General features: G+C 60.8%; 1 protein-coding gene across 4 annotated transcripts in view; it reads left to right on the forward strand.

Moving 5' to 3' along the window:
* Positions 1-21111, forward strand: part of USP19 (ubiquitin specific peptidase 19) — a 47019-nt gene extending 25908 nt beyond the window's left edge. Inside the window, exons 11-26 of one of the 4 annotated variants that reach the window (XM_077823411.1) lie at positions 210-411; positions 498-631; positions 2017-2175; positions 2252-2362; positions 2682-2792; positions 2965-3066; positions 3368-3508; positions 4522-4640; positions 4750-4887; positions 5271-5581; positions 6076-6186; positions 6943-7159; positions 7414-7566; positions 8058-8221; positions 8302-8480; positions 10238-12032. In XM_077823411.1, coding sequence (XP_077679537.1) covers positions 210-411; positions 498-631; positions 2017-2175; positions 2252-2362; positions 2682-2792; positions 2965-3066; positions 3368-3508; positions 4522-4640; positions 4750-4887; positions 5271-5581; positions 6076-6186; positions 6943-7159; positions 7414-7566; positions 8058-8221; positions 8302-8480; positions 10238-10462 — 2577 coding nt within the window. In that variant the 3' untranslated portion in view covers positions 10463-12032. Of the gene's footprint in view, positions 1-209; positions 412-497; positions 632-2016; positions 2176-2251; positions 2363-2681; positions 2793-2964; positions 3067-3367; positions 3509-4521; positions 4641-4749; positions 4888-5270; positions 5582-6075; positions 6187-6942; positions 7160-7413; positions 7567-8057; positions 8222-8301; positions 8481-10237; positions 12033-20206 lie in introns of those variants that run through there. The other 3 variants (XM_077823413.1, XM_077823412.1, XM_077823414.1) reach the window with 3 other exon arrangements.
* The last annotated feature ends 1542 nt before the right edge of the window (positions 21112-22653 follow it).

The raw sequence follows: 22653 nt of genomic DNA on the forward strand, positions 1-22653 counted from the left end.
ACCTCCCACGGGCAGGGACGGTTCCTGCCCGCAAGGCACTGAGGCCAGGGCGCTGGCTGGAGGGGAGCTCCCAGCAGGGAGCGCTGTGGGGGTGGGGTGGGGCGCTGGCTCTTTGGGGAACTCCCAGCTGCTCCGGCCTGCCCCAGCCCAGCTCCTTGCAGCGAGAGGCCCCACTCATGCCTGTCCCTCTCTCCCATCGGCCTTGGCAGCCGAAGCCGATGTGCATGGTGCCGCCCATGACTCACAGCCCGGTGAGCAGTGAGAGTGTGGAGGAGGACGAGGAGGAGGAGGAGAAGAAGAAGGTGTGTCTGCCGGGCTTCACGGGGCTGGTGAATCTGGGGAACACCTGCTTCATGAACAGCGTCATCCAGTCCCTGTCCAACACGCGGGAGCTGCGGGACTATTTCCACGGTGAGCAGGGGGCGGTGACTCTGCCCCTGGGGCTGGGGTGCTGCTGCGAGGGACCTGGTTCACTCTGTCCTGCGTGTCTCCTGCAGATCGCTCCTTCGAGGCTGAGATCAACTACACCAACCCGCTGGGGACGGGGGGGCGCCTGGCCATCGGCTTTGCTGTGCTCCTGCGGGCGCTCTGGAAGGGCACGCACCACGCCTTCCAGCCCTCCAAGCTGAAGGTGAGGGGGGAGCCCCCGTGCCTGGTGGGGTCATGTCATTAGTGCCAGTTCAGCTGGACTCCCGGGAAGCGGACTGTCAGACTAGCTGGGTTTCCCTTTTGGAGGCGGGGGCAGGTGGGTTGCTGAAGGCTGTCGTGCTGACGTAATAGATGTTGAATGCTGCAGGGCCGCACGATAGTCTGCTTAGAACACGATAAAATGACATGGCTGAAAAGCCAGCTAACTGAGAGGGCTCAAACTGTCTTGTAACTGGGGAGTCATCGGGCGGGCGTTTCCCCAGTCAGGTCCTACTGGAAGCAGTTCTTGGCCCTTCGCTAGTTAACGTTTTTATCGGTGACCTGCAAGAAAACATCAAATAATCACTGATGAAGTTTGCCGATGGCCTGAAAATTGGGGGTGTGATAAGTCATGCAGAGGGCAGGTCAGTGATACAGAGCAATCTGGGTCGCTTGGTAAACTGGGTGCAAGTAAGCGACGTGTTTTAATACAACTAAACGTAAACGTAGCCATCTGGGAGCAGTGTTGGGGGGGCTCTATCGTGGGAAACTCTTAAAAGGACTTGGGGTCGTGGGGGATAATCAGCTTTATATGAGCACCCGCTGTGTCGCTGTGGTCAGTGAAGCTAATGCAATCCTGGGCTGTGTAAATAAGGGAACCTCGAGCAGGAGTAGAGGGAGGTTCTGTTACCTCTGCAACCGCCGCTGGGATCCTGGGTCTGGTTCTGGCGTTCCCAAGGCCAGGAGGATGTTGATAAATTGCAGAGGGCACAGAGCAGGGCCAAGAGATGATGAAAGTGTCGGAAACCTGCCTTGTTGTGACAGAGGCAAGGAGCTCAGTCTGGTTATCTCCCCCACGAGCCAGGCCAGGGTGAGGGAGCCCAGCCTGTCCATGCCGTTTTGGGAACAAATCGTGGGCGAGGGGCAGCGAAGGGGTACCCGACCCTGGGTCTGGAGGCTGATGCTAGACACGTCCAGGTGCCAATTTTGGACAGGGAGGGGAATTAGAACAGTTTCCTTGGAGGCGTGGAGGATTCTCCATCCCTGGCCATGGTTCAGTGGGGAGCTGGTGTTTGCTAACAGCCCTGCTCTAGCGGTTATTGGACGGCAGGTCTCTGCCCTGTGCTGGGCACAGGGCCAGACTAGGGGATCACAATGGTCTCTGCTGGCCTGGGGATCTCAGGATCCAGGAATGCCCGGCTAGCTGGGGCTGCTGCTGGGCTTTCCCTCTGCCCCCGGGCTGGGTTCCTCGGGACTGCTCTGCTGTGTCCTGGGGCCTGTGGCAGGCATGCCCGCAGCACTGAGCCCGGGCGCAGAACTGGTGCTGGCCAGCTCAAGCCAGCCTGGTGGTGCTGAGGGGTCTGCGCTCAGGACCATTCCTGCCCACAGGCAATCGTGGCCAGCAAGGCCAGCCAGTTCACGGGCTACGCCCAGCACGATGCCCAGGAGTTCATGGCCTTCCTTCTCGATGGCCTGCACGAGGACCTGAACCGCATCCAGAACAAGCCCTACACGGAGACGGTGGACTCGGACGGGCGGCCCGACGAGGTGAGTGCAGCTGCTCAGGGGGCGGGCGCTGCCTTGGCCAGTGGGGCCAGGACACTGACCTCTCCCCTCCCGTCAGGTGGTGGCAGAGGAGGCCTGGCAGCGGCACAAGATGAGGAACGACTCCTTCATCGTGGACCTCTTTCAGGGCCAGTACAAGTCCAAGCTGGTGTGCCCGGTGTGCGCCAAGGTAGGGCCCGGGGCCCAGCGAGCAGCCTTCTCTCCGTGGGGCGGTGGGCACAGCCTGCTCACTGCAGGGTCGCTGGGCCGGCCACGGTGCCCGCTCCCTCAGCCATCTGGAGCCCACTGGCTCGCACTGCCCTGCCAGCAGAGATACTGGGTTCCTTGGCCATCACTCCTCCCGCCCCAGTGCCCAGTTGTCTCCGCTTCATCTGACCCCAGGGCCTCTGCCTGCTCCTCCACCCCTTGCCATCTGAGCCTTCAAGCGCAGGGCCCCTCCTCTGCGGCAGCTCTGCCCCGGGCTGATTGTTCTGTCCTGTGCACTGCAGGTATCAATCACGTTTGACCCCTTCCTGTACCTGCCGGTGCCCCTGCCCCAGAAGCAGAAAGTGCTGACTGTCTATTACTTTGCTAAGGAGCCTCACAAGAAACCTGTCAAGGTAAGACCAGCCCTCCCACCATGTGGCTTCGCTCCTGGCCAGCTGGGATGGCTGGGGGCGCTCTCGGGGCCCTTTCTGGGAGCCCATCGTTAACCGAGGCGCCATGGCTCCTGGCTGGGCGGCGAGCGGAGCTGGGCGGGGCCTGGCTGACGGCCCTCTCTCTCCACGGCAGTTCCTCGTCAGCACCAGCAAGGAGAACTCCAGCGCTGCTGAGGTGCTGGACTCGGTGGCCCACAGCGTGCGCGTGAAGCCCGAGAACCTGCGGCTGGCAGAGGTGAGCACAGCGGCTGTGGGCTCAGCCACAGGCCTGCACCATACCCCTTTGCGCCTTGCTGCGCTGATGCCATCGTCTGTCCAATCCCCCTTCCCTGCAGAGCTTGGGGCTGCCCCGCTGCATGTGGGGCATTGTCCTGTGGCACTGGAGTCACGCCAGGTGGCCCTCTCCTATGGCAGCTCCTCGCTGGAGAGCGCCCCAAGCCATGCCTTGGGCGCTGAGTGGGGAGGGCTGGCCCGTATGCCAGCAGGTGGGCCAGGCAGCCTGCACGCAGGGCCTCACTCCCTTGCTTCCCCGGCAGGTGATCAAGAACCGCTTCCACCGCATGTTCCTGCCGTCCCACTCGCTGGACACGGTCTCCCCCACAGACCTGCTCCTGTGCTTCGAGGTGCTGTCCCCAGAGCTGGCCAAGGAGAGGGTGATGGTGCTGCAGGTCCAGCAGGTACGCAGGCTGGAGGGGGACTGGTCTCTTCAGCCACAGGCAGGGCCGAGCTTGTGACCAGACAGCTGTGGGCAGTGCCAGCTGGGAGGGCAAGGCCAAAGGGATCACTTGCCCAGCAGATGGGGCTTGCTGGCACCTTGCCGTGAGCCCAAGGGCTGCTCCTAGTCTGCACCACAGCTTCTCAAGTGCGGCCACCAGCGGCCTTTCTTCTGGGCAGTGATGGGGGGACAGACAAAGCAGCAGCCCGTCCCCGAGGCCGCCAGCTGGGGTTGGTGTCCTCCGCAGCCTCTGAGGAGAAACCAGCTGGAGGGAGGAGCAAGGAGAGTTTCCCCCCACCTTCCCCGGGGCTGTGGGGCTCAGGCTTCAGCCCTGGGTGGTAGGATGCCAGGCACCAGGGCTGCAGGCATGAGCCCCCACCACCTCCCCCATCACCTCTGGAGCCTGCTGCCACCCCCTCACCTCCTCATCCAGGGCTTCATTTCTCCAGGGGCTTGCTGTGAAAGTGATATGAACAAACATGCAAGCATCACATGTTTAACTTTACTTTCGAATAGTGGTACAGACAACCACCTCTTACCAAAAAGGCAAAAGGAACAACAACAGAAAAGATAGGAATGTGCCAAACACCGCTTTGTGTTTCTGTTCTGTTCAGATCCAGTAAGAATAGAGACAGCTGTGTGTTATTTTTACTATCGAGTCCGCAAAACCCCCGACAGAAACGAGTTGGGCACGTGTATGTGTATATTGATTGGTTTGCTACAGTTGATGAAGTAGTTTAGGAACGTGTCAGTGCAGCCACCGGTAAGACTTGCTGGCCGCACTCTGAGGCCACCAAACCCTGTGCCGTGAGAAGCCCTGCACGACACCTCCCAGTCCGTGATTCCCCGGGGCGGGTGGGGGCCGCAGTGTATGCTGGGGCCAGTCACCTCCCTGGCCCACAGCTCCGCAGTGACGGTGCTGCAAGGATCCTTCCCCGGTGTGGCAGCACGCCACTGGGTAACCTTCTCCCTCAGCGTCCCCAGGTGCCCAGCGTCCCCATCAGCAAGTGCGCAGCCTGCCAGAAGAAGCAGCAGTCGGAGGACGAGAAGCTGAAGCGCTGCACTAGGTGCTACCGAGTGGGCTACTGCAACGTGTGAGTTGGTGCATGTGCCCAGGGGGCGGGGGCGGGCGCTGGCTTGTCTGGGGGCAGTGGCAGGCTGTGGAGAGGGCCCTGGAGAGACTCAGCGGGCTGTATGTTACAGGGGGTGTCAGAAAACGCACTGGCCAGACCACAAAGCCCTGTGCCGCCCCGAGAACATCGGCTTCCCCTTCCTCATCAGCGTGCCGGAGTCGCGCCTCACCTACTCCCGCCTGGCCCAGCTCCTGGAGGGCTACGCGAGGTAAGGGCGGCCGTGGGCACTGGCTGGGCAGCTCCCCGCACAGTAACGCCTGCTGCCGCGTCGCCTCTGCACCAGGTTCTCGGGCCGCGCTGCCATTAGCCAGGCCGGTCACTGAACGCTCCCTGGCAGAGAGGTGGGGGAGGGGAGTTGCAGCCTCCAAAGCGTGGGGGTCGGTGCGGCCTGGCCCGTGGCCCCCGCCATCGCCGTCTCCGACAGGACAGAATTCCGCTCGACGGGGGATCTGTGCTCGCGGGGCTGAACAGGGGCTTGGCCTGGAGCGGGCTGTGAGTGTGCTGTGATGGGGACGTGCGGAGCTGCTTCTGGGCGCTGCAGCTCTGTTCGTAGTCGCCTTTCGCAGCCTGACGGCTCTTCCCTCCTGCAAGGTACTCGGTCAGCGTGTTCCAGCCTCCTTTCCAGCTTGGCCTGCAGCCCCTGCTCCCCGAGAAGCTGGACCTGCCTGCAAGGAGCAGCTGTGCGACTGCCGCCCCCAGCCCAGAGTCGGGGGATGGGGACCGGGGCCCCCACCGGCAGGAGCCCCAGCTACCCCCCCACACCTCGGAGCTGCACCCTGAGCTGGGGGACGCCAGCACAGTGCCCAGCTCAGATTTGGGCTGCTCTGAGCGCTCCCTGGAGGCGCCGGGCGAGGGCTGCTGGGAGAAGGAGCCATCCTACGAGCGAGGCCCCAAGCCCGAAGGTAAGAGCCCCAGGGCTGCTCAGCTGCCCTGCCAGCCCCTCCCTGCCCGCCTCTCCAGTGCCCGAGCTCGCCAGCTCCCTGTGAGGGGATGCCCTAGAGCTCTTCAGGCAGCCCCTGGGGATGGCAACCCTTCCTGCTGCCCAGGGCACTCGTAGGGCAGCAGAGCCCCTCGCCTTCCCATCCCGCTGCTCTGCTGCGGCCCAGCCAGGGAGGAGGGCTGGAGGAGGCCTGTCCCAGCCACCTGTCACTCGCCCCTGCTGCAGGACAGCCTGGGAGCAAAGGGAAACTCTTCCTATCCCAGCTCCCCTGCCCCTGGCTGCTGCGGGGTAGCTCCTGGCCCACCAGGAAATGGTGGTGATCTGCCCTGGCAGAGGGAGCACTTGGTACCCACAGTCCTCCGGGGTGGGGGCCCGGAGCGTGGCAGAACTGCTCCCCTCCAGGCGGGGGCCCTGCTGCTGAGCACTCCCTGAGCGGCTGCCTTTGCCTGACCCCAGCTGCCATCCCCGGATACCAGCATGTGCCCAACGCGCTCAGTGCCCACGCCACCCAGTTCTACATCAACAAGATCGATGGAGCCAGCCGAGAGCACAAGCTGGAGGAGAAAGGTGAGCCTGGCCCATCCAGCCCTCGGGGCCCTGCAGTTCAGGTTGCCTGGCCGTTCAGCTGGGGAACCTCCCCGGAGATTTCTCACCCCTGCCTGTTGGCTGGCTAACAGCTGCCCCGGCTGGAGCTCCCCTCCACAGGGCAGAGGCCTGATGCCCATGCACAGGGGAGGAAGCACAGAGCTGGTTCTTCTCCTGGCTGGCACGCATTATTCCTGTGTCAAATGGGCAGGTTCTGCCCTGCCTGAGCGGATTTCCATATGCACACCCTGGCACCTGTGCAGAGAGGCCTGGGTCCTGGGCACAGCCACACTGTGTGGGTTTGACTGGGAGCCCCAGCTGGGCTGGCCACTCCTCCCTTCCCTGGGGCAGCTGCAGGGAGGGGAATGGTAGCCCTGGCTAGCAGCCATCCGTTGCCAATTTCCAGCCAGAGGGAGGAAAGCCTGATGCCAGGCCAGCTCTCCCCCTTCTCCGCCACTGGCTGGACCCTGGGGTGATGATGTGGGGGGCTACCTGGGTGTCAGGGGGCTGGTGTCTGAGCCCCTGGGCCAGGACTGCCGGCGGGGCCTGGAGGGCTGGTGTTTGAGCCCCTCGGCCGGGACCGACAGCGGGGTCCGGAGGGCCGGGACCGGTGGCGGGGCCCGGGGGGCTGGTGGTGGGGGCCCGGGGGCGGGGCCCGGGGGGCTGGTGGTGGGGCCCCTGGGCCGGGACCGGGGGCGGGGCCCGGGGGGCTGGTGTCTGAGCCCCTGGCCATTGCAGGCGATGCCCCGCTGGAGCTCACGGACGACTGCTCCCTGGCGCTGGTGTGGAAGAACAACGAGCGCCTCAAGGAGTTTGTGCTGGTGGAGTCCAAGGAGCTGGAGTGCGTGGAGGACCCGGGCTCGGCCAGCGAGGCAGCCAGGGCTGGCCACTTCACGCTGGGCCAGTGCCTCAACCTCTTCACCAAGCCCGAAGTGCTGGCGCCCGAGGAGGCGTGGTGAGGAGGGGCCGGGGGAGGCTGGCGATGGGCTCTGAGCCGTGGGCGGGCTGCAGGGTGGGGAGGGCCTGACCGTATGCTGTGGGGCTGTGCTGCTCCGCCCCATGCCTGCCTCTGGCTGCCAGCGCCGCTGGGCTGGGGGGAGGCACCCAGCAGCCTCCAGGCCCCGAGAGGCCTGGGCCCTCGCCTAGGGCCCTCTGGGGAGGGGCAGGGGGAGCCCAGCCTGCAGCGGTAACCAGCCCTGCGCCCCCCAGGTACTGCCCCGAGTGCAAGCAGCATCGCGAGGCCTCCAAGCAGCTCTTGCTGTGGCGCCTGCCCAACGTGCTCATCATCCAGCTCAAGCGCTTCTCCTTCCGTAGCTTCATCTGGAGGGACAAGATCAATGACATGGTGGACTTCCCGGTCCGGTGAGCCAGCCGCGCCCAGCCCCGGGGCCTCTTTCCCCGGCTCAGGCTGATCGCGCCTGCCCAGCAGCATTGAGGCTTGGGCAGGCTGGGGGCCAGGCCGAGCGTGGGGCAGGTGGAGGGCCGGCCGGTGGCAGGAGCCAGGCGGGGGGGCGGGCCGGAGGTGGGAGGCGGGCCGGGGACAGGAGCCGGGGCAGGCTGGGGACAGGAGCCAGGGCGGGCGGAGGTGGGGGGCGGGCCGGGCTGGGGACAGGAGCCGGGGCGGGCCGGGCCGGGGACAGGAGCCGGGGCGGGCGGAGGTGGGGGGCGGGCCGGGCCGGGGACAGGAGCCGGGGCGGGCGGAGGTGGGGGGCGGGCCGGGCCGGGGACAGGAGCCGGGGCGGGCGGAGGTGGGGGGCGGGCCGGGCCGGGCCGGGGACAGGAGCCGGGGCGGGCAGAGGTGGGGGGCGGGCCAGGAACAGGAGCGGCAGCTCATGGTTCCCTTGTCTCCCCAGGAGCCTGGACCTGAGCAAGTTCTGCATTGGGCAGAAGGAGGAGCAGCAGCAGCCCATGTACGACCTGTATGCGGTGATCAATCACTACGGCGGGATGATTGGCGGGCACTACACGGCCTACGCCCGGCTGCCCAGCGACAAGAACAGCCAGCGCAGCGACGTGGGTGAGGAGCCAGGCCGGCCGCACCCTGTCCGGCCGGGGCTGTGCGGGCCGTGCGCTGACCCCGCTCTCCTCTCCCCGCAGGCTGGCGGCTCTTTGACGACAGCACGGTGACCACGGTGGACGAGAGCCAGGTGGTGACGAGATACGCGTACGTCCTCTTCTACCGCCGGCGGAACTCTCCCGTGGAGAGACCCCTGCAGGGGCGCCCCCCGGAGCACCGGCCAGACATGGCCTCTGCTGCCGAGGCAACCGCCAGTCAGGTGAGAGCTGCAGGGAGCCGCTCGGGCGCTGCCCCTGGCCGGGGTACCTGTGTGCGGGCTGGAGACTCCGGGCAGCCTCTCTCCCCTCGGGAGGCTGTGGTGAAGAAAGCCGGGCTTTGAGGGAGAATGTGGGGTGCAGCCACAGGCTGGGACAGAGCCGGGGGTGCTGGTCTGCAGGCACCATGGTCCAAAGGGTCCAGGACAAGTGAAGGTGCATCCTGAGAGGCCCAAAGCCTGGAGCTGGGGAGAGCCAAGGGATGGGGCAGGCGAGGGGGCAGCAGGGCCCCTCCATCCTGAGGGCTGTGCTGCGGGGAGCCCAGAAGGCCCCTGTGAGAGTTATGGAGCCTGAATCCCTGGTGAGCCAGCTGTGGAAAGGGCTCAGCAGGGTGGGAGGTGGAGGGGCCTGGAGGGAAGGCTGAAAGCAGCCCGGGGAGAAGCCAGCCTGCCTAGCGCAGTGCTGGGGAGACAGGGTTACGCGCCCCTGGAGGGGCAGCCAGTGCTGCAGCTCTTCACATTAGCAGCAGGAGGCATGGCCCCAGGTTCCCCTTCTTGGCCTGTGCACTGCCCAGAGACCCGCCGGCCCCGTATGACTCTGCCGGCCTGCACCACTTCCATCCATGCCAGGAGATGGCGCCACTCAGCCAGGCTGCTGGCCACTTGCTCTTGCTGCTCCCCAGCCCTGCGTGGTCTCGGAGAGGTGCTTTCCAGATACCCGCTTGGCTTGGCGCCCGGCACACCCCATGCCAGGCTGGCTCCTTGCCTGGTTCCTCACCCAGCTGGGTCTAGCTCACACCAGCTCCTCAGGAGGGGCTGTCACACTCAGCGCTGGTCTCCGCTGCCCCTCCGTGGTCGGGGCCTGGAGCAGGTGCTGCAGGAGTGCAGGCGGGAGTCAGGCTGGCTGCGCGGCCCCTGTGCTGAGCAGGCCCAGATCCGTGTGCACAGCAGCGGCTAAGGAGAGGAACTTGCGGATCATCGACGGCTAGGGAACCACTCGCCAGCTGGAGGCAGGGCAGGGGAGCAGCGTGAGGCGCCCGCTGGGGCGGCGTGCAGGGGGTCCCCGGCACCTGCTCTCTCAGCTTCCTGGCTGCCTGCAGCGGGGCGGCACACGGCTGCTCGGAGTCCCATCTGCAAGCAGCAGGAGGCACCAGGCTGCTCCCCCGGGTCACCGCCGCCATCCTGGGCACTCGGTGAACATACCTGTAGAAACCGAACTGTGACTGGCTGCTCCAAGCTCTCCTGTGGCTTCAGTTGGCCATCCCTGGGAATAATCCTCCTGTGACTGGCTGTCGTCTGACTGATTCTCGGTTCCCACCTGCAAAAGCTGGGCTCTGACTGGCTGTCATCTGACTGATCCTCTTGTATCTGGGCTGTGATTGGCTGGTGCCTGTGCCCCGCGCTCCTGGATCCGCTGTTCTAGGATTACTCAGTCGCTGCTGGGCGCTGGGAGATGCCGTCCTGCAAAGCCAGCCTCGACTGGCCGCTGGCCTGGCTCCTCGGCCCACCCCCGAGCCCACTGAGACGCTGACCCTGCCTAGCGCCTGTCTCTGCCTGCTGCTGGAACCCAGGGAGGGGAGAAGGTGCGGGGCCCGCTGCCTGCCCGGATCACAGGCTGTGAAGAGCCGGGGGCAGCTGCGAATACTGGTGGCCGGGGGGGTGCTGCTGGCTGCTCGATGGCCAAGCTGCGCCCGGTGGGGGATGGCGAGGCGGGTTGCTGGGTATGTTCTCCCCAAGTGCTGACGCAGGTTTCCACATCGCAGGCTTCTCTGATCTGGCAGGAACTAGAGGCCGAAGAGGAGCCCGAGGCTCGCAGGAGACATGCCAGGACTCCCTGCAGGCCCCATGGCCAGAAGGCGAGCCAGGCCGCCCGGCAGCACCCTGACGAAGGCTGCCTCCGATACGTTGTGCTGGGCACCATGGCAGCCATTGTGGCACTCTTCCTAAATGTCTTCTACCCCCTCATCTCCCAGAGCCGCTCAAGATAGGCACTGGGGGGCAGCCGAGCTCCGCTGGGGCAGTGGCTAGTCCAGCCCTGAACAGTTCCAGCCGCCCTGGCGAGGGCTGCTCTGTGCCGAGGGCATTGGGACACCTCGCCAGGTAGGTGCTGGAGTGAGCCCCGCTGCCATGACACCCAGGCCTGCTCGCGACCATGGAGACCTCGCTGGGCAGCCTTCGTTGCAGGATCCCGCTCTGCAGAGTACTCAGCCAGGCTCCGTCCGGCTCCTGGGGAGCAGGAACTCTCCAGGCCGCTCTGCCCTCCGGCAGCAGGTGTTCTGGGGTGCGAGCAGCCAGAATGGCGGACCAGCGGAGCGCAGCTGGGCCTGGCACATGCTCCTAGCCTGGGAGGTCGGATCGCTGCTGGGGCTGCCAGCCCTGGAGATGGTGCGCACAGGCTCGGGCAGGCCTTGCCCAAGCAGTAGTGAGGCTGGGACTGATGCAAGGCCTCCCTGCGTGGGTCCCCTCTACTGCAGAGCGATCTCCCGCTGAGCCTAGCGCTCCACCTTGCTAGCCATGGGCTCTGCTCCTGGCATGCTGGGTCCTGTGTGCCCATGGCTCCAGGCGTGGTGCTGCCCGGAGGTTGCTGGCAGGCTGGCCTCAGGACCTTCACATGGGCACAGGCCCCGTCACACGCAGAGTTGTTTGGGCTCATGCCTGCTGGACTTGGCTGCCTCCCTGACAATTAGCCCGCTGGCTGTGGCCTCGTGACTAATAGTCCCCAGTGTGCAGCAGGCCTGCCTGCTCCACCCCGCACCTCCGCTCGCCCCCGAGGGCCGGCCGGGAGTCCCACGGCCCATGTGGGCTCAGCACCTGCCACAGTTCAGCCGAGTCCAAAACGAGCTGGTGGGAGGTGGGGCCAGTCTCTCTGCGGCGACCTGGGGGTGGGACCTTGGGAAAGCATGCCCAGCGCTGGACCCGGGGTGGGGAGTTCCTGCCAGGATGGCAGCAAAAGGCCCTCCGTTGTGTACTGTATGGACCGTATTAATAAATCCGGGCTGTTCCACCCGTGCGGTGCCCGTCTCCTTTCTCTGCGCCAGGGAATGACTCACCAGGGGCCAAGGGAACTGGCACCAGATCCCCCATCTCTGCCATACTCACGCCACTGCCTGCCACACTCTGCTCAGCCATCCTTGGGCTGCCCCTGCCAAGCTGCTCCTTACTCTGAGGCAGGGACTGCGCCCATGCTGCTGCCCAGCCTGCGGGGAGTTCATGCTCATGGCTCTGCCAGGAGCCCGCTGGCCCCACTTCTTACGGCGAACGCTCCCCCGCTCTGCGTGAGCCTGACAGCTGCATGGCAGAGCCAGCCCCGCCCTACGCTGCAGCTCCACTGAGAACAGGGCCTGCCAAGCGCCAGGGCAGCGCTTGCCCAGGCAGGTGGGGAACTGGGGCTCCGAGCATGTGTGCGCTGGGCTGGGGTGGGAGAGAAGCCCTGCTAACGCTGCAGAGGGACGTGCCGGGCTGGGGCTGGCAGCGAGGGACATCGGCAGAGCTGTGGGCTGAGCTAGGAGGACTTGGATGTGCAGAGTGGTGCCGTGCCAGTGGTCTGCGCCCCAGGACGGAGGCGGGACACTCAGCATGGCTCGCGGTGCATGGCGTTCTGTCCAGATTTGTGCGCTGCGCCCACACCCGATGCAGCCCCGGCGAGTAGTCTGGCGTAGAGTGAGACGGCCCCTACGGCAGCCAATGGCAAAGACCTGGCCATCACCCACCTTCTGCAAATGCAGCACCGCGGCCCCAGAGTAGAGCCCACTGTTGGCCTCGCCCCCGTCCCAGACTGCCTGTGCGCAGCCCCTGCTGTCGCGTCTGGAGCTTTGCGGGGGCTCTGCCCACAGCAGGCTCTGGCCTGGGACGGGCCGTGCCCTTGGCCCTCTTCTGGCTTCGCAGCCTGAGCTCTGCACTGCAGCGTGGCTCCTTCACCAGGGCTGGGGCTTGGCCTTCAGCGCTCTTGGCAGCCTAGGCACCCTGCGGGGCGCCTGGCCGTATCCTGCTGCTTGTGTCCCCCTCCCAGCCAGCCAAGGCCACAGGGCTCGAGTGCTGACCCTTGTCTGGAGTCTGTGAGGGACACCCCTGCCCTCGAGTCCCCTGCCAGCCGAGGAACGCTGCACCAGCCTCTAAGGGGGCGACTGGCCCAGGGCTTTCTGGATTCCGACCCAGCACTGAGCCATGGTTCCTCTGTCCTCACGAGGAGGAAGAGGCAGGGCTGGGGCAAGTCTCCACCCCAGCACTGGCCCCTCTGGGTCTCGGGCTTGGTCAGTACAGGTTCCAAGGACCTGCCATGGGGGCAAGGGGCAGCTCTGGGTCCGTAGGAGCTGCAGGGTCTTGCTCTTGGCCTGTGGCTTTGGCTGATCCCCACCCAGCTCCGATAGAAAAGAGACTGAGAGCCCTGCGAACTAGTGCACGGGTGGCCCTGTGGCAGGGGAGCGTGCCCTGCTGGCACACCTTCGGGGTCCTGGGCACTGCCCAAGTAGCTCGACATCCAGCCGCGGCCAGCAAGCCGAGGAGTGGGCTGGAGAGCGTGCTCACACTGTGGCGTGGCCAAGGAAGATGGACGCCCGCACTGGGCCACTGCACTCTTGCCCCAGGCAAGGGACTGAGGTCTGGCCACGGAGGAGCCTGGAGCCCCCATCACGTAGCCCAGCAGGGCCTAGCATGCTGCTTCCCCACCACGCACAAGGCTGGCATGCTGGCAAGGAAGCAGCTGCCCCATGTCCGGCCAAAGCAGATCCTGCCCCTCCCTTGGTCTCACGAGGCAGGCCATGGGGATGGGATCCTGGCTTCTGCTCTGCTTTTCCCTCGGCACTAGCTGTTGCAGGGCCGAGCTCCTGTGGGGATGTCACAGCCAGGCGGGAGAAACACTTGTGCTCTGGATCATGGGGGCAGCCATCTGTCAGAGTCCAAGGCCACAAGGGATCGTTGTGATCATCTCATCCAGTCGCCGAGAGCAGATCCTTTAGGAAAACGTCCAGTCTTCAGTTCTGAAGTTCCAGGGATGGAGAATCCACCACAACCCTGGGAGGGGAGACTGTCCCATCAGTTAATTCCCCTCCCTTGTTTCCCCTCTGATTTTGTCTAGCTTGAATTTCCAGCCACAGGATCATGTTAGACCTTCCTCTGCTAGACTGAAGAGCCCATTATTCAGTATTTTTTCCTGTGTCGGCACTGACAGACTGGGCTCACTCACACCGGCCCAGCTCGTGGGGGAGTTAACCAGACTGAGCTCCTTGCATCTGTCACTACAAGGCAGGTTTCCAACCCTTTCATCATCTCCTGGCTCTGCTCTCAGGCCTCTGCAATTTATCAACATCCTCCTGGCATTGTGGGCATCAGAACCGGACCCAGGATCCCAGCGGCGGTCACACCAGGGCCAAATACTGAGGCAAAATCACGTCTCTGCTCCTCCTCCAGATTCCCCTCTTTATACATCCCAGGAGCACATTAGCCCTTTTGGCTACAGCATCCTATTTGGAGCTTGTCACGGGATCCCCGGGCGATGCTCTTGAACTGCTCCATAGAAGCCAGGCAGGACTCTGGGGGAGCCTCCTCTCTCGGAGCAGACTGTCTCCAGGGCAAGAAGCTTCCACAGCTTCGACCTTCCTGAGTCTGACCTTGGAGCATTCAGCATCCTCTGCCCCTCCATGCGCTTCTCACAGTGCGTCCGCCCAGGTGGGGTCCTGGGGCAGCCAGAGGGTTCTGCTCCCCAACTCCGCAGTCAGATGTGACTCTCAGCCAGCCAGTAAAAGAGGTTTATGAGACGACAGGAACATGATCTAAACCAGAGCTTGTGGGTGCAGAAAACAGGACCCCTAAGTCAGATCCATATTGGGGCCGGGGAGCCCAGAGCCCCATCTGGGCCTCCCTCTATTTCCCCAGTCAGCTGCAAACTGAAACTCTCCAGCCCCTCCTCTGGCCTTTGTCTCTTTCCTGGACCAGGAGGCCACCTGATCTTTGTTCTCCAACCCCTTCATTCAGCCCCTTTGCAGAGGAGGGGCCCAGGCCATCAGTTGCCAGGAGAGAGGTGTCGGCCATTCTCTGTGCAGACACCATCACTCTGGCCCTCTAGGGCTCTGCCACAATCACACCCCCTTATCCCCCCACCTAGAGACTTAAGAACTGCATAGGGGAAACTGAGGAACCCACACAATATTCAGAGAAAACATTAAGAACATTCCCACTTCGTCACAGAGTTTATGCTCAGTGATTATCCACCAGGACCCCCAGATCTTTTTCAGAGGCCCTGTTCCCAGGATAGAGCCCCCCAGCCTGTGAGTACAGCCAACACTCTTTGTTCCTAGGTGGATACACTTACCTTTAGCTTCAGTAAAATGTATATTGTTTGTTTGAGCCCAGTTTGCCAACCGATCCAGATTGCTCTGTATCACTGACCTGTTCTTCTCGTTATTTGCTACTGCCCCGTTTGTCATCTGCAGACTTCCAGTGATTTCGTTTTCTTCCAGGTCACTGATAATTTTAAGTAGCGAAGGGCCAAGAACCGCTCCCTGCAGGACCCCACCAGAAACACTGATGGTTCCCTGCATGCAATTCCATGTGAGACCTATCAGTGAGCCAGCTTTTAATCCATTTAATGTGGGCCATGGTAACTCTATAGCATCCTAGTCTGTTAATGAAAATGTTGTGCAAGGCCAAGTCATGTATCTTAGAGGTCTGTACATCAGCACTATTGCCCATAAGAATGGCCAGACTGGGTCAGACCAAAGGTCCATCCAGCCCAGTATCCTGTCTGCTGACAGTGGCCAATGCCAGGTGCCCCAGAGGGAGTGAACCTAACAGGTAATGATCAGTGATCTCTCTCCTGCAATCCATCTCCACCCTCTGACAAACAGAGGCTAGGGACACTATTCCTTACCCATCCTGACTAATAGCCATTAAAGGACTTAACCTCAATGAATTTATCTAGTTCTCTTTTAAACCCTGTTATAGTCCTAGCCGTCACAACCTTCTCAAGCAAGGAGTTCCACAGGTTGACTGTGCGCTGAGTGAAGAAGAACTTCCTTTTATTTGTTTGAAACCTGCTGCCCATTAATTTCATTTAGTGGCCCCTAGTTCTTATGGGAACAAGTAAATAATTTTCCCTTATTCACTTTCTCCACACCACTCATGAGTTTATAGATCTCTATCATCTCCCCCCTTAGTCTCCTCTTTTCCAAGCTGAAAAGTCCTAGCCTCTTTAATCTCTTCTCATATGGGACCCGTTCCAAACCCCTGATCATTTTAGTTGCCCTTCTCGGAACCTTTTCTAATGCCAGTATATCTTTTTTGAGATGAGGGGACCAAACCTGTACGCAGTATTCAAGATGTGGGCGTACCGTGGATTTATATAAGGGCAATAAAATATTCTCCGTCTTATTCTCTATCCCTTTTTTAATGATTCCTAACATCCCGTTTGCTTGTTTGACTGCCGCTGCACACTGGGTGGACGTCTTCAGAGAACTATCCATGATGACTCCAAGATCTTTCTCCTAATTAGTTGTAGCTAAATTAGCCCCCATCATATTGTATGTATACTTGGGGTTATTTTTTCCAATGTGCATTACTTTACATGTATCCACATTAAATTTCATTTGCCATTTTGTTGCCCAATCACTTAGATTTGTGAGATCTTTTTGAAGTTCTTCACAGTCTGCTTTGGTCTTAACTACCTTGAGCAGTTTAGGATCATCTGCAAACTTTGGCACCTCACTGTTTCCCCCTTTCTCCAGATCATTTATGAATAAGTTGAATAGGATTGGACCGAGGACTGACCCTTGGGGACCACCACTAGTTACCCCTCTCCATTCTGAAAATTTACCATTTATCCCTACCCTTTGTTCCCTGTCTTTTAACCAGTTCTCAATCCATGAAAGGATCTTCCCTTTTATCCCATGACAACTTAATTTACGTAAGAGCCTTTGGTGAGGGACCTTGTCAAAGGCTTTCTGGAAATCTAAGTACACTATGTCCACTGGATCCCCCTTGTCCACATGCTTGTTGACCCCCTCAAAGAACTCTAATAGATCAGTAAGACCTGATCTCCCTTTACAGAAACCATGTTGGCTTTTGCACAACAATTTATGTTCTTCTTTGTGTCTGACAATTTTATTCTTTACTATTGTTTCAATTAATTTGCCAGGTACTGACATTAGACTTACCTGTCTGCAGTTGCCCGGATCACCTCTAGAGCCCTTCTTAAATATTGGCGTTACATTCGCTATCTTCCAGTCACTGGGTGCAGAAGCTGATTTAAAGGACAGGTTACAAACCATAGTTAATAGTTCCGCAATTTCACATTTGAGTTCTTTCAGAACTCTTGGGTGCATGCCATCTGGTCCCAGTGACTTGTTACTGTTAAGTTTATCAATTAATTCCAAAACGTCCAAAACGTCCAGTGACACTTCAGTCTGTGACAATTCCTCAGATTTGTCACCTACAAAGGACGGCTCAGGTTTGGGAATCTCCCTAACATCCTCAGCTATGAAGACTGAAGCAAAGAATTCATTTCATTTCTCTGTGATGACTTTACCGTCTTCAAGTGCTCCTTTTGTATCTCGATCGTCCAGGGCCCCACTGGTTGTTTAGCAGGCTACCTGCTTCTGGTGTACTTAAACATTTTGTTATTACCTTTTGAGTTTTTGGCTAGCTGTTCTTCAAACTCCTTTTTAGCTTTTCTTATTACATTTTTACACTTAATTTGGCACGGTTGATGCTCCTTTCTATTTACCTCAGTAGGATTTGACTCCCACTTTTTAAAAGATGCCTTTTTCATCTCTCACTGCTTCTTTTACATGGTTGTTAAGCCACAGTGGCTCTTTTTTAGTTTTTACTGTGTTTTTTAAATTTGGGGTATACATTTAAGTTGAGCCTCTATTATGATGTCTTTGAAAAGTGTCCATGCAGCTTGCAGGGATTTCACTCTAGTCACTGTACCTTTTAATTTCTGTTTAACTATGCTAATTTTTGCATAGTTCCCCTTTCTGAAATTAAATGCCACAGTGTTGGGCTGTTGAGGTGTTCTTCCCACCACAGGAATGTTAAATGTTGTTATATTATGGTCACTATTTCCAAGCGGTCCTGTTATAGTTACCTCTTGGACCAGATCCTGCGCTCCACTCAGGACTAGATCGAGAGTTGCCTCTCCCCTGGTGGGTTCCTGTACCAGCTGCTCCACGAAGCAGACATTTAAAGTATCAAGAAATATTGTCTCTGCATTTCGTCCTGAGGTGACATGTACCCAGTCCATATGGGGAGAATTTAAATCCCTCACTATTATTGAGTTCTTTATTTTGATAGCCTCTCTAATCTCCCTTAGCATTTCATTGTCACTTACGCTGTCCTGGTCAGGTGGTCGATAACTGATCCCTACTGTTATATTCTTATTAGAGCCTGGGATTGCTATCCAGAGAGATTCTATGGAGCATGTGGATTCATTTAAGATTAAGAGTCCATCAAACTTGTAATCCCATCAAGAAATCAAGTTAGTTTGACAGGATGTTTTCTACAAACCCATATTGACTGGGATTAATTCCATGATCCTCCTTTAGTTCTGCATTAATTGAGTCCTGTGTCAGCCGCTCCGTTCTCTTGCCCAAGAACGGTGACAGGCTGACAGGCCTATAATTACCCAGCTCGTCCCATTTACCCTTTTTAAAACCTGTCACAATATGAGCTTTCTTCCAGTCCTCTGGAACTTCCCCAGTGCTCCAGGACTTACAGAAAATCCGCATTAACTGTCCAGCAGCCAGCTCGTCAGCCAGCTCTTTTCAAACTCTTGGATGCAAGTTATCTGGACCTGCTGATTTTAAAATGTCTGACTTTAGTAACTTCTGTTCAACATTCTCTAGAGATACTGGTTTGTGGGTAGTACCAGCGTGACTGAATGAAGCAAAGGTGGTAAAGGACTCCGAACGGAGGGTGCAAGACACCATCAGAAGGCGCTTTGCGCTAGTAACCGATATTACCAAACTGGCTGCTGGTTGTTTGGCTCATCGTGGGGGTGTACTGTTTTTTTCTAGGCTGGCCTGCAAGGAAACCTACGGGGTGCTGAAAGTTTTCTTGGGAAATGTGATCCATGATGCCGTCACTTGCCCTGGCCATGCTAAATGGAAGCCGATGATGGCCAGGGACATGGTTTATGCTCTGAAATGACTGGGTCGTACTTTCTAAGGATTCAGTGGCTAAGCCTTTCCCCTGCTTTACCTGTAAAGCCAAACCATCCAGAGAGAGGTGTGGCATGGAAGGCGTGTTATCCCCACAGGAGGAGACTGTGTTCACAGGGTATTCCACCAAATACAGAGCAGAAATATTTATAGAACTCCTCTCCCTTTTCTGCATGTTTATTGTGAATTCTACCATGTCCATCTAGTAATGGACCAATACCATTGTCAGGATTCTTTTGGTCCTAATACACTTCAACTCCTCCTTATTGTCCTTAACTCTGCGGGCCATGGATTTCTCCTTGTGTCCCTTTGCTTCCCTTACCAAGTTTCTACAGTTCCTAGCTTCTGATTTATATTGATTACTATCAACTGCCCCTTTCTTCCATTTGTTGTGTAGTTTTTTAAAATGTATATAATATATATAGTTACCTTCACTTCCCCTCTGAACCAGGTTGGCGTCTTAACCAATGCAGCCTTCTTCCTTGCGTGTGGCTTTTTGAGCCTCCAGGACAGTGATCAGAAACCATTCCCAATGATCAGGCACGTTTCGGATTAGAATTCTTCCTTCCAGCTGATTGGCTCAGTGTCTGTCTCCCTGAGCTGGACTTGCCCCTGAGTTAACATGAATGCTGAGTTCTGGGGTCAGTCCCTCTTTCTCTGGCCAGGCCAGGCCTAATGCCTGATTCCCAGGGGCTGGATCAACGCTTTTGAAGTGAGGAAACTTCCATATCAGACAGTACTGGCCTGGCTGTTCAGAGTGTGCCCCAGAGTGTTCAGAGTGTGCTGCGATGATGGCTCTGTGTGCCTGAGCCCCTCCTCTGCTGTAGGGTGCTGCCCTCCTGCAGTGCTGGCTGGCTCCGTCTGTGTACCACCCCCTCCTGGGAAGCACTGTGCTGGCACGGACTGCCTAGGAACGACCCTCCCATTGTCTGCGGTGCCCTGTGCTGCTGAACCCCCTGCGGGGGGCCCCAATGCAGGAGCAGGGCTCCCTGGCGCACTCACCATTGCCTCAAACTCTGGAGGGGCGCAGGGAGGCATGGCTGCAGCTCTGGGCTGTCGCGCTCCAGCTAAAGCTGGCCCAGGCTGCCCGGTCTGTGCCCGCAGGAGAGCGCGGGCCTGGCCCTGGCGGCAGCTCTTCTGCCCAGGGCATCCTGGCCCAGCCGCCCCCGCCGGGGTGCAGAGGGTTCTGCTGCTCGCTCAGGCGCTGGAGGAAGCTGTTGGAGTGGGAAGGGGCCGGGAGTTGCTGCTGGGTCCGGGTCCCTCAGCGCTGCTGCTGGGTCCTTGCCATGCCCTTGGGACGCCGGCTGCTGTCGGCACTCAGGGCTCACTGCTCCAGCCTGCTGCCCACGCCCCCATATGTGCTGCCGCTGGGGCTGTGCTCTGAGCCCCACAGGGGCGCTCACCCTCCTCGTAACGCTGCTGCCCAGGGCCCTTGGCCTCATGGCTGGGGGGCTGGGGGAAGATAGGAGCCAGCTGGGTTCTGTCCCCAGGCCAGGGGGGCTGTGCTCGCTGCACCATGGGCATGCAGGTGGGGAGGGCAGGGCAGGGCTGCCCCCTCTGACCTCCTTGTTCTGTTTGCAGGGCATGAACCCCGTGTCGTTCGGCTCCAGTGTCGCCCCGGAAGGAGGCCCCCCGCTGCCCCCCGCTGGGCTCCCGGATCACTTTGCCAGCCCCGTCGAGCGCCCCTCCCCGTCCTACAGCAACATGGAGGAAGTCGACTGAGGCGCTGCTGGGGGGGCCATTCTGTGGCTTTCCCCCTCCTGCCCCGGGCGGGGGTCCCTGCCCCTCAAGCCAGCCCTGCCATGGCCCCTTCTCAAGCACTTTCTGCTCAATCCCGCAAGCTGCCCTGCTGGGTAACGGTTTCATTGGCTGCCAGGCGGGGTGGGCGTGGGGGGGGGGGGTAGGAGGGCCTGGGGCTCCTTGCTGCGGATCACCTGTCCTCAACCCTCAGCCTGAGGGCCAAATGGGGCCAGAGCCTGCTGCTCCTTGGTGGGGCTGGGGCTCTTCCCCCTTCCCCAGGGCCTGGCAGCTCCCTGGCATGGTAGTTGGCAGGGTGGGTGTGGGGCAGCCTGGCCACTGCCCTCAAGGGCAGGCTCCTGCTGCTGGCCCGGGGCCTAGGCAGGGCCTGCCTAGAGAGGCTTTGCCCGCTCTCCATGGTGCCCGTGCAGCAGTGGGAGCCTGGCACCGGGGAGGGGGCGTTGCAAAACGGCCCTGCTGCAGTTCTGCCAGTCCAGGCTGGGCAGGGTAAGAGGAAGGCACGTGCCCCTGGGACAGCCTGACTGGGCACCTGCTCCGCCCCAAGCCCCGCAGCCCCTCCCCCAGGCGTGTGCCCCCCTCCCCATTCTCCTGTGCATTGGCCCCTTCTCTTCGGCCCTTGGCACCCGACTGCTGCTGTCTCCCTCGATTCTCCCCCAGGCAGAGCCGCTGCCCCTCACTTTGTATAAAGTTGGTGTTTGTCTTGAGTCATTAAATTCTACTGAACTCTGCCCGGGGCTGTGGTGCCCGTGTGTGGGGCGCTGGGCCCTGGCCGCCGAAGGGGGGTGCTGCCCTGGTCCTCTGCCAACCCGGAATCGCAGTGAAACGCCCTCGTGCACTGCAACGGGCCAGGCCCGAGTCGGGCAGCAGAGGGCCGGGCGTGGGCGCAGCGATGGAGCCCTGCAGAGCCGCTTCTAGCTGCGGACCGTTTTCCCCGGGCTCTGGAGAGCAGCAGGAGTGGGGCTTGGGCTGGGATAGGGGTGGGGGGCTTGCAGGAAGAGTAAGGCTTGGGCTGGGATATAGTGGGGCAGGCCAGGAGTGCGCCCTGGCTGGGGGAGAGGGGTAGGCAGTGCTGGGCTCCAGGGTGTGAGGAGTGGGGCTGGGGTTGGGCTAGCGGGGGGAGGGGGGCCAGAGTTGGGCTAGTGGGGGGGGCAGGGCAGGAGGAGGGGGCTGGGCTAGTGGGTGCTTGCCCCCCACACTTTCACAGCCCTGCAGCCCATAGGGGTGGTGCCAGGGGCCGCCCGGCTGCAGCTGCCGCTGGGTCTTGGGGCCCGGGCACAGCGATGGCTCCAGCCGGGCTCTGTCAGTGGGGCACGGCGCCAGACCCCCACGGGTGGACCGAGCCGGGCCAGCCCCAGCTGCCGCCAGAGGTTCTTCCGCTTCGAGTGCTTCGGGGATTGTTTTGGAGCCCTCAGCTTGGGCTGGGGGAAGGGGGCAGGAGCCGAGGGCCAGGTCAGGTGCTGTGGCCCCTTCCATGAGCAGCCGGGGGCAGGAAGGGCCATGCACCCTGCGAGCAGCCCCGAGGCAGGGACGGCCTGGCCCGGCACCCATCACCCTGGCCTCGGGCCTAGTTCCGCCTCACCAGCCCTGAGGTGGGGGCTCATGGGATTCGCCAAGTCACACTGGGCACAGGGCAGGAAAAGGGGCTCCCCCTCCAAGTCACCTGGGGGGGCCGGGCCGGGCTGTGATGTCCCCTCCGAGCCCCCCTGTGTAAATCGCCCCCACGCCGGGTCTGCTCCTTGCCAAGGTGGCCTGTCAGTGCAGGGGGCCCCGGTTGCTGCCCAGGTTTGCTCCAGCCCCCCTGTGGGTTGGCCGCACGCAGGCCTCTGGCATCCCCAGCTGGGAGGGGTCAGGACCCATGGTGCCCAGGGCATCCCCTGCGGGTGGGGCAGCTGTATGAATTCGGGCACTGGATGGGGTGGGGTGGTGGGGTTGCCGGACTTGGTCCTGCCCAGGGCAGTGGGTGCTCACAGGGCACTGAGCCAGCCAGGGCAGGAGCGAGCCATCGCCACCCCCTTGGTGGGGCCCATGGGCCCCATGAACATCCCCATCCCCGAGCGGGAGATCTGGACCCACCAGCTGGATTTCATCATGTCCTGCATGGGCTTCGCCATGGGTCTGGGCAACACCTGGCGCTTCCCCTGCCTATGCCACAAGAATGCAGATGTGGGGGGCGGGAGGAGGTGGAGAGCTGGGTATTTCTCCCAGCCGGGCAGGTCTGGGGGCTGCCCAGGCACCTGGTGTGGGAAGCGAGCAGTCCCCCATGCACTGTA

The sequence above is a fragment of the Eretmochelys imbricata genome, chromosome 7 (assembly GCF_965152235.1).
Source record: "Eretmochelys imbricata isolate rEreImb1 chromosome 7, rEreImb1.hap1, whole genome shotgun sequence".
Lineage (NCBI taxonomy): Eukaryota > Metazoa > Chordata > Testudines > Cheloniidae > Eretmochelys > Eretmochelys imbricata.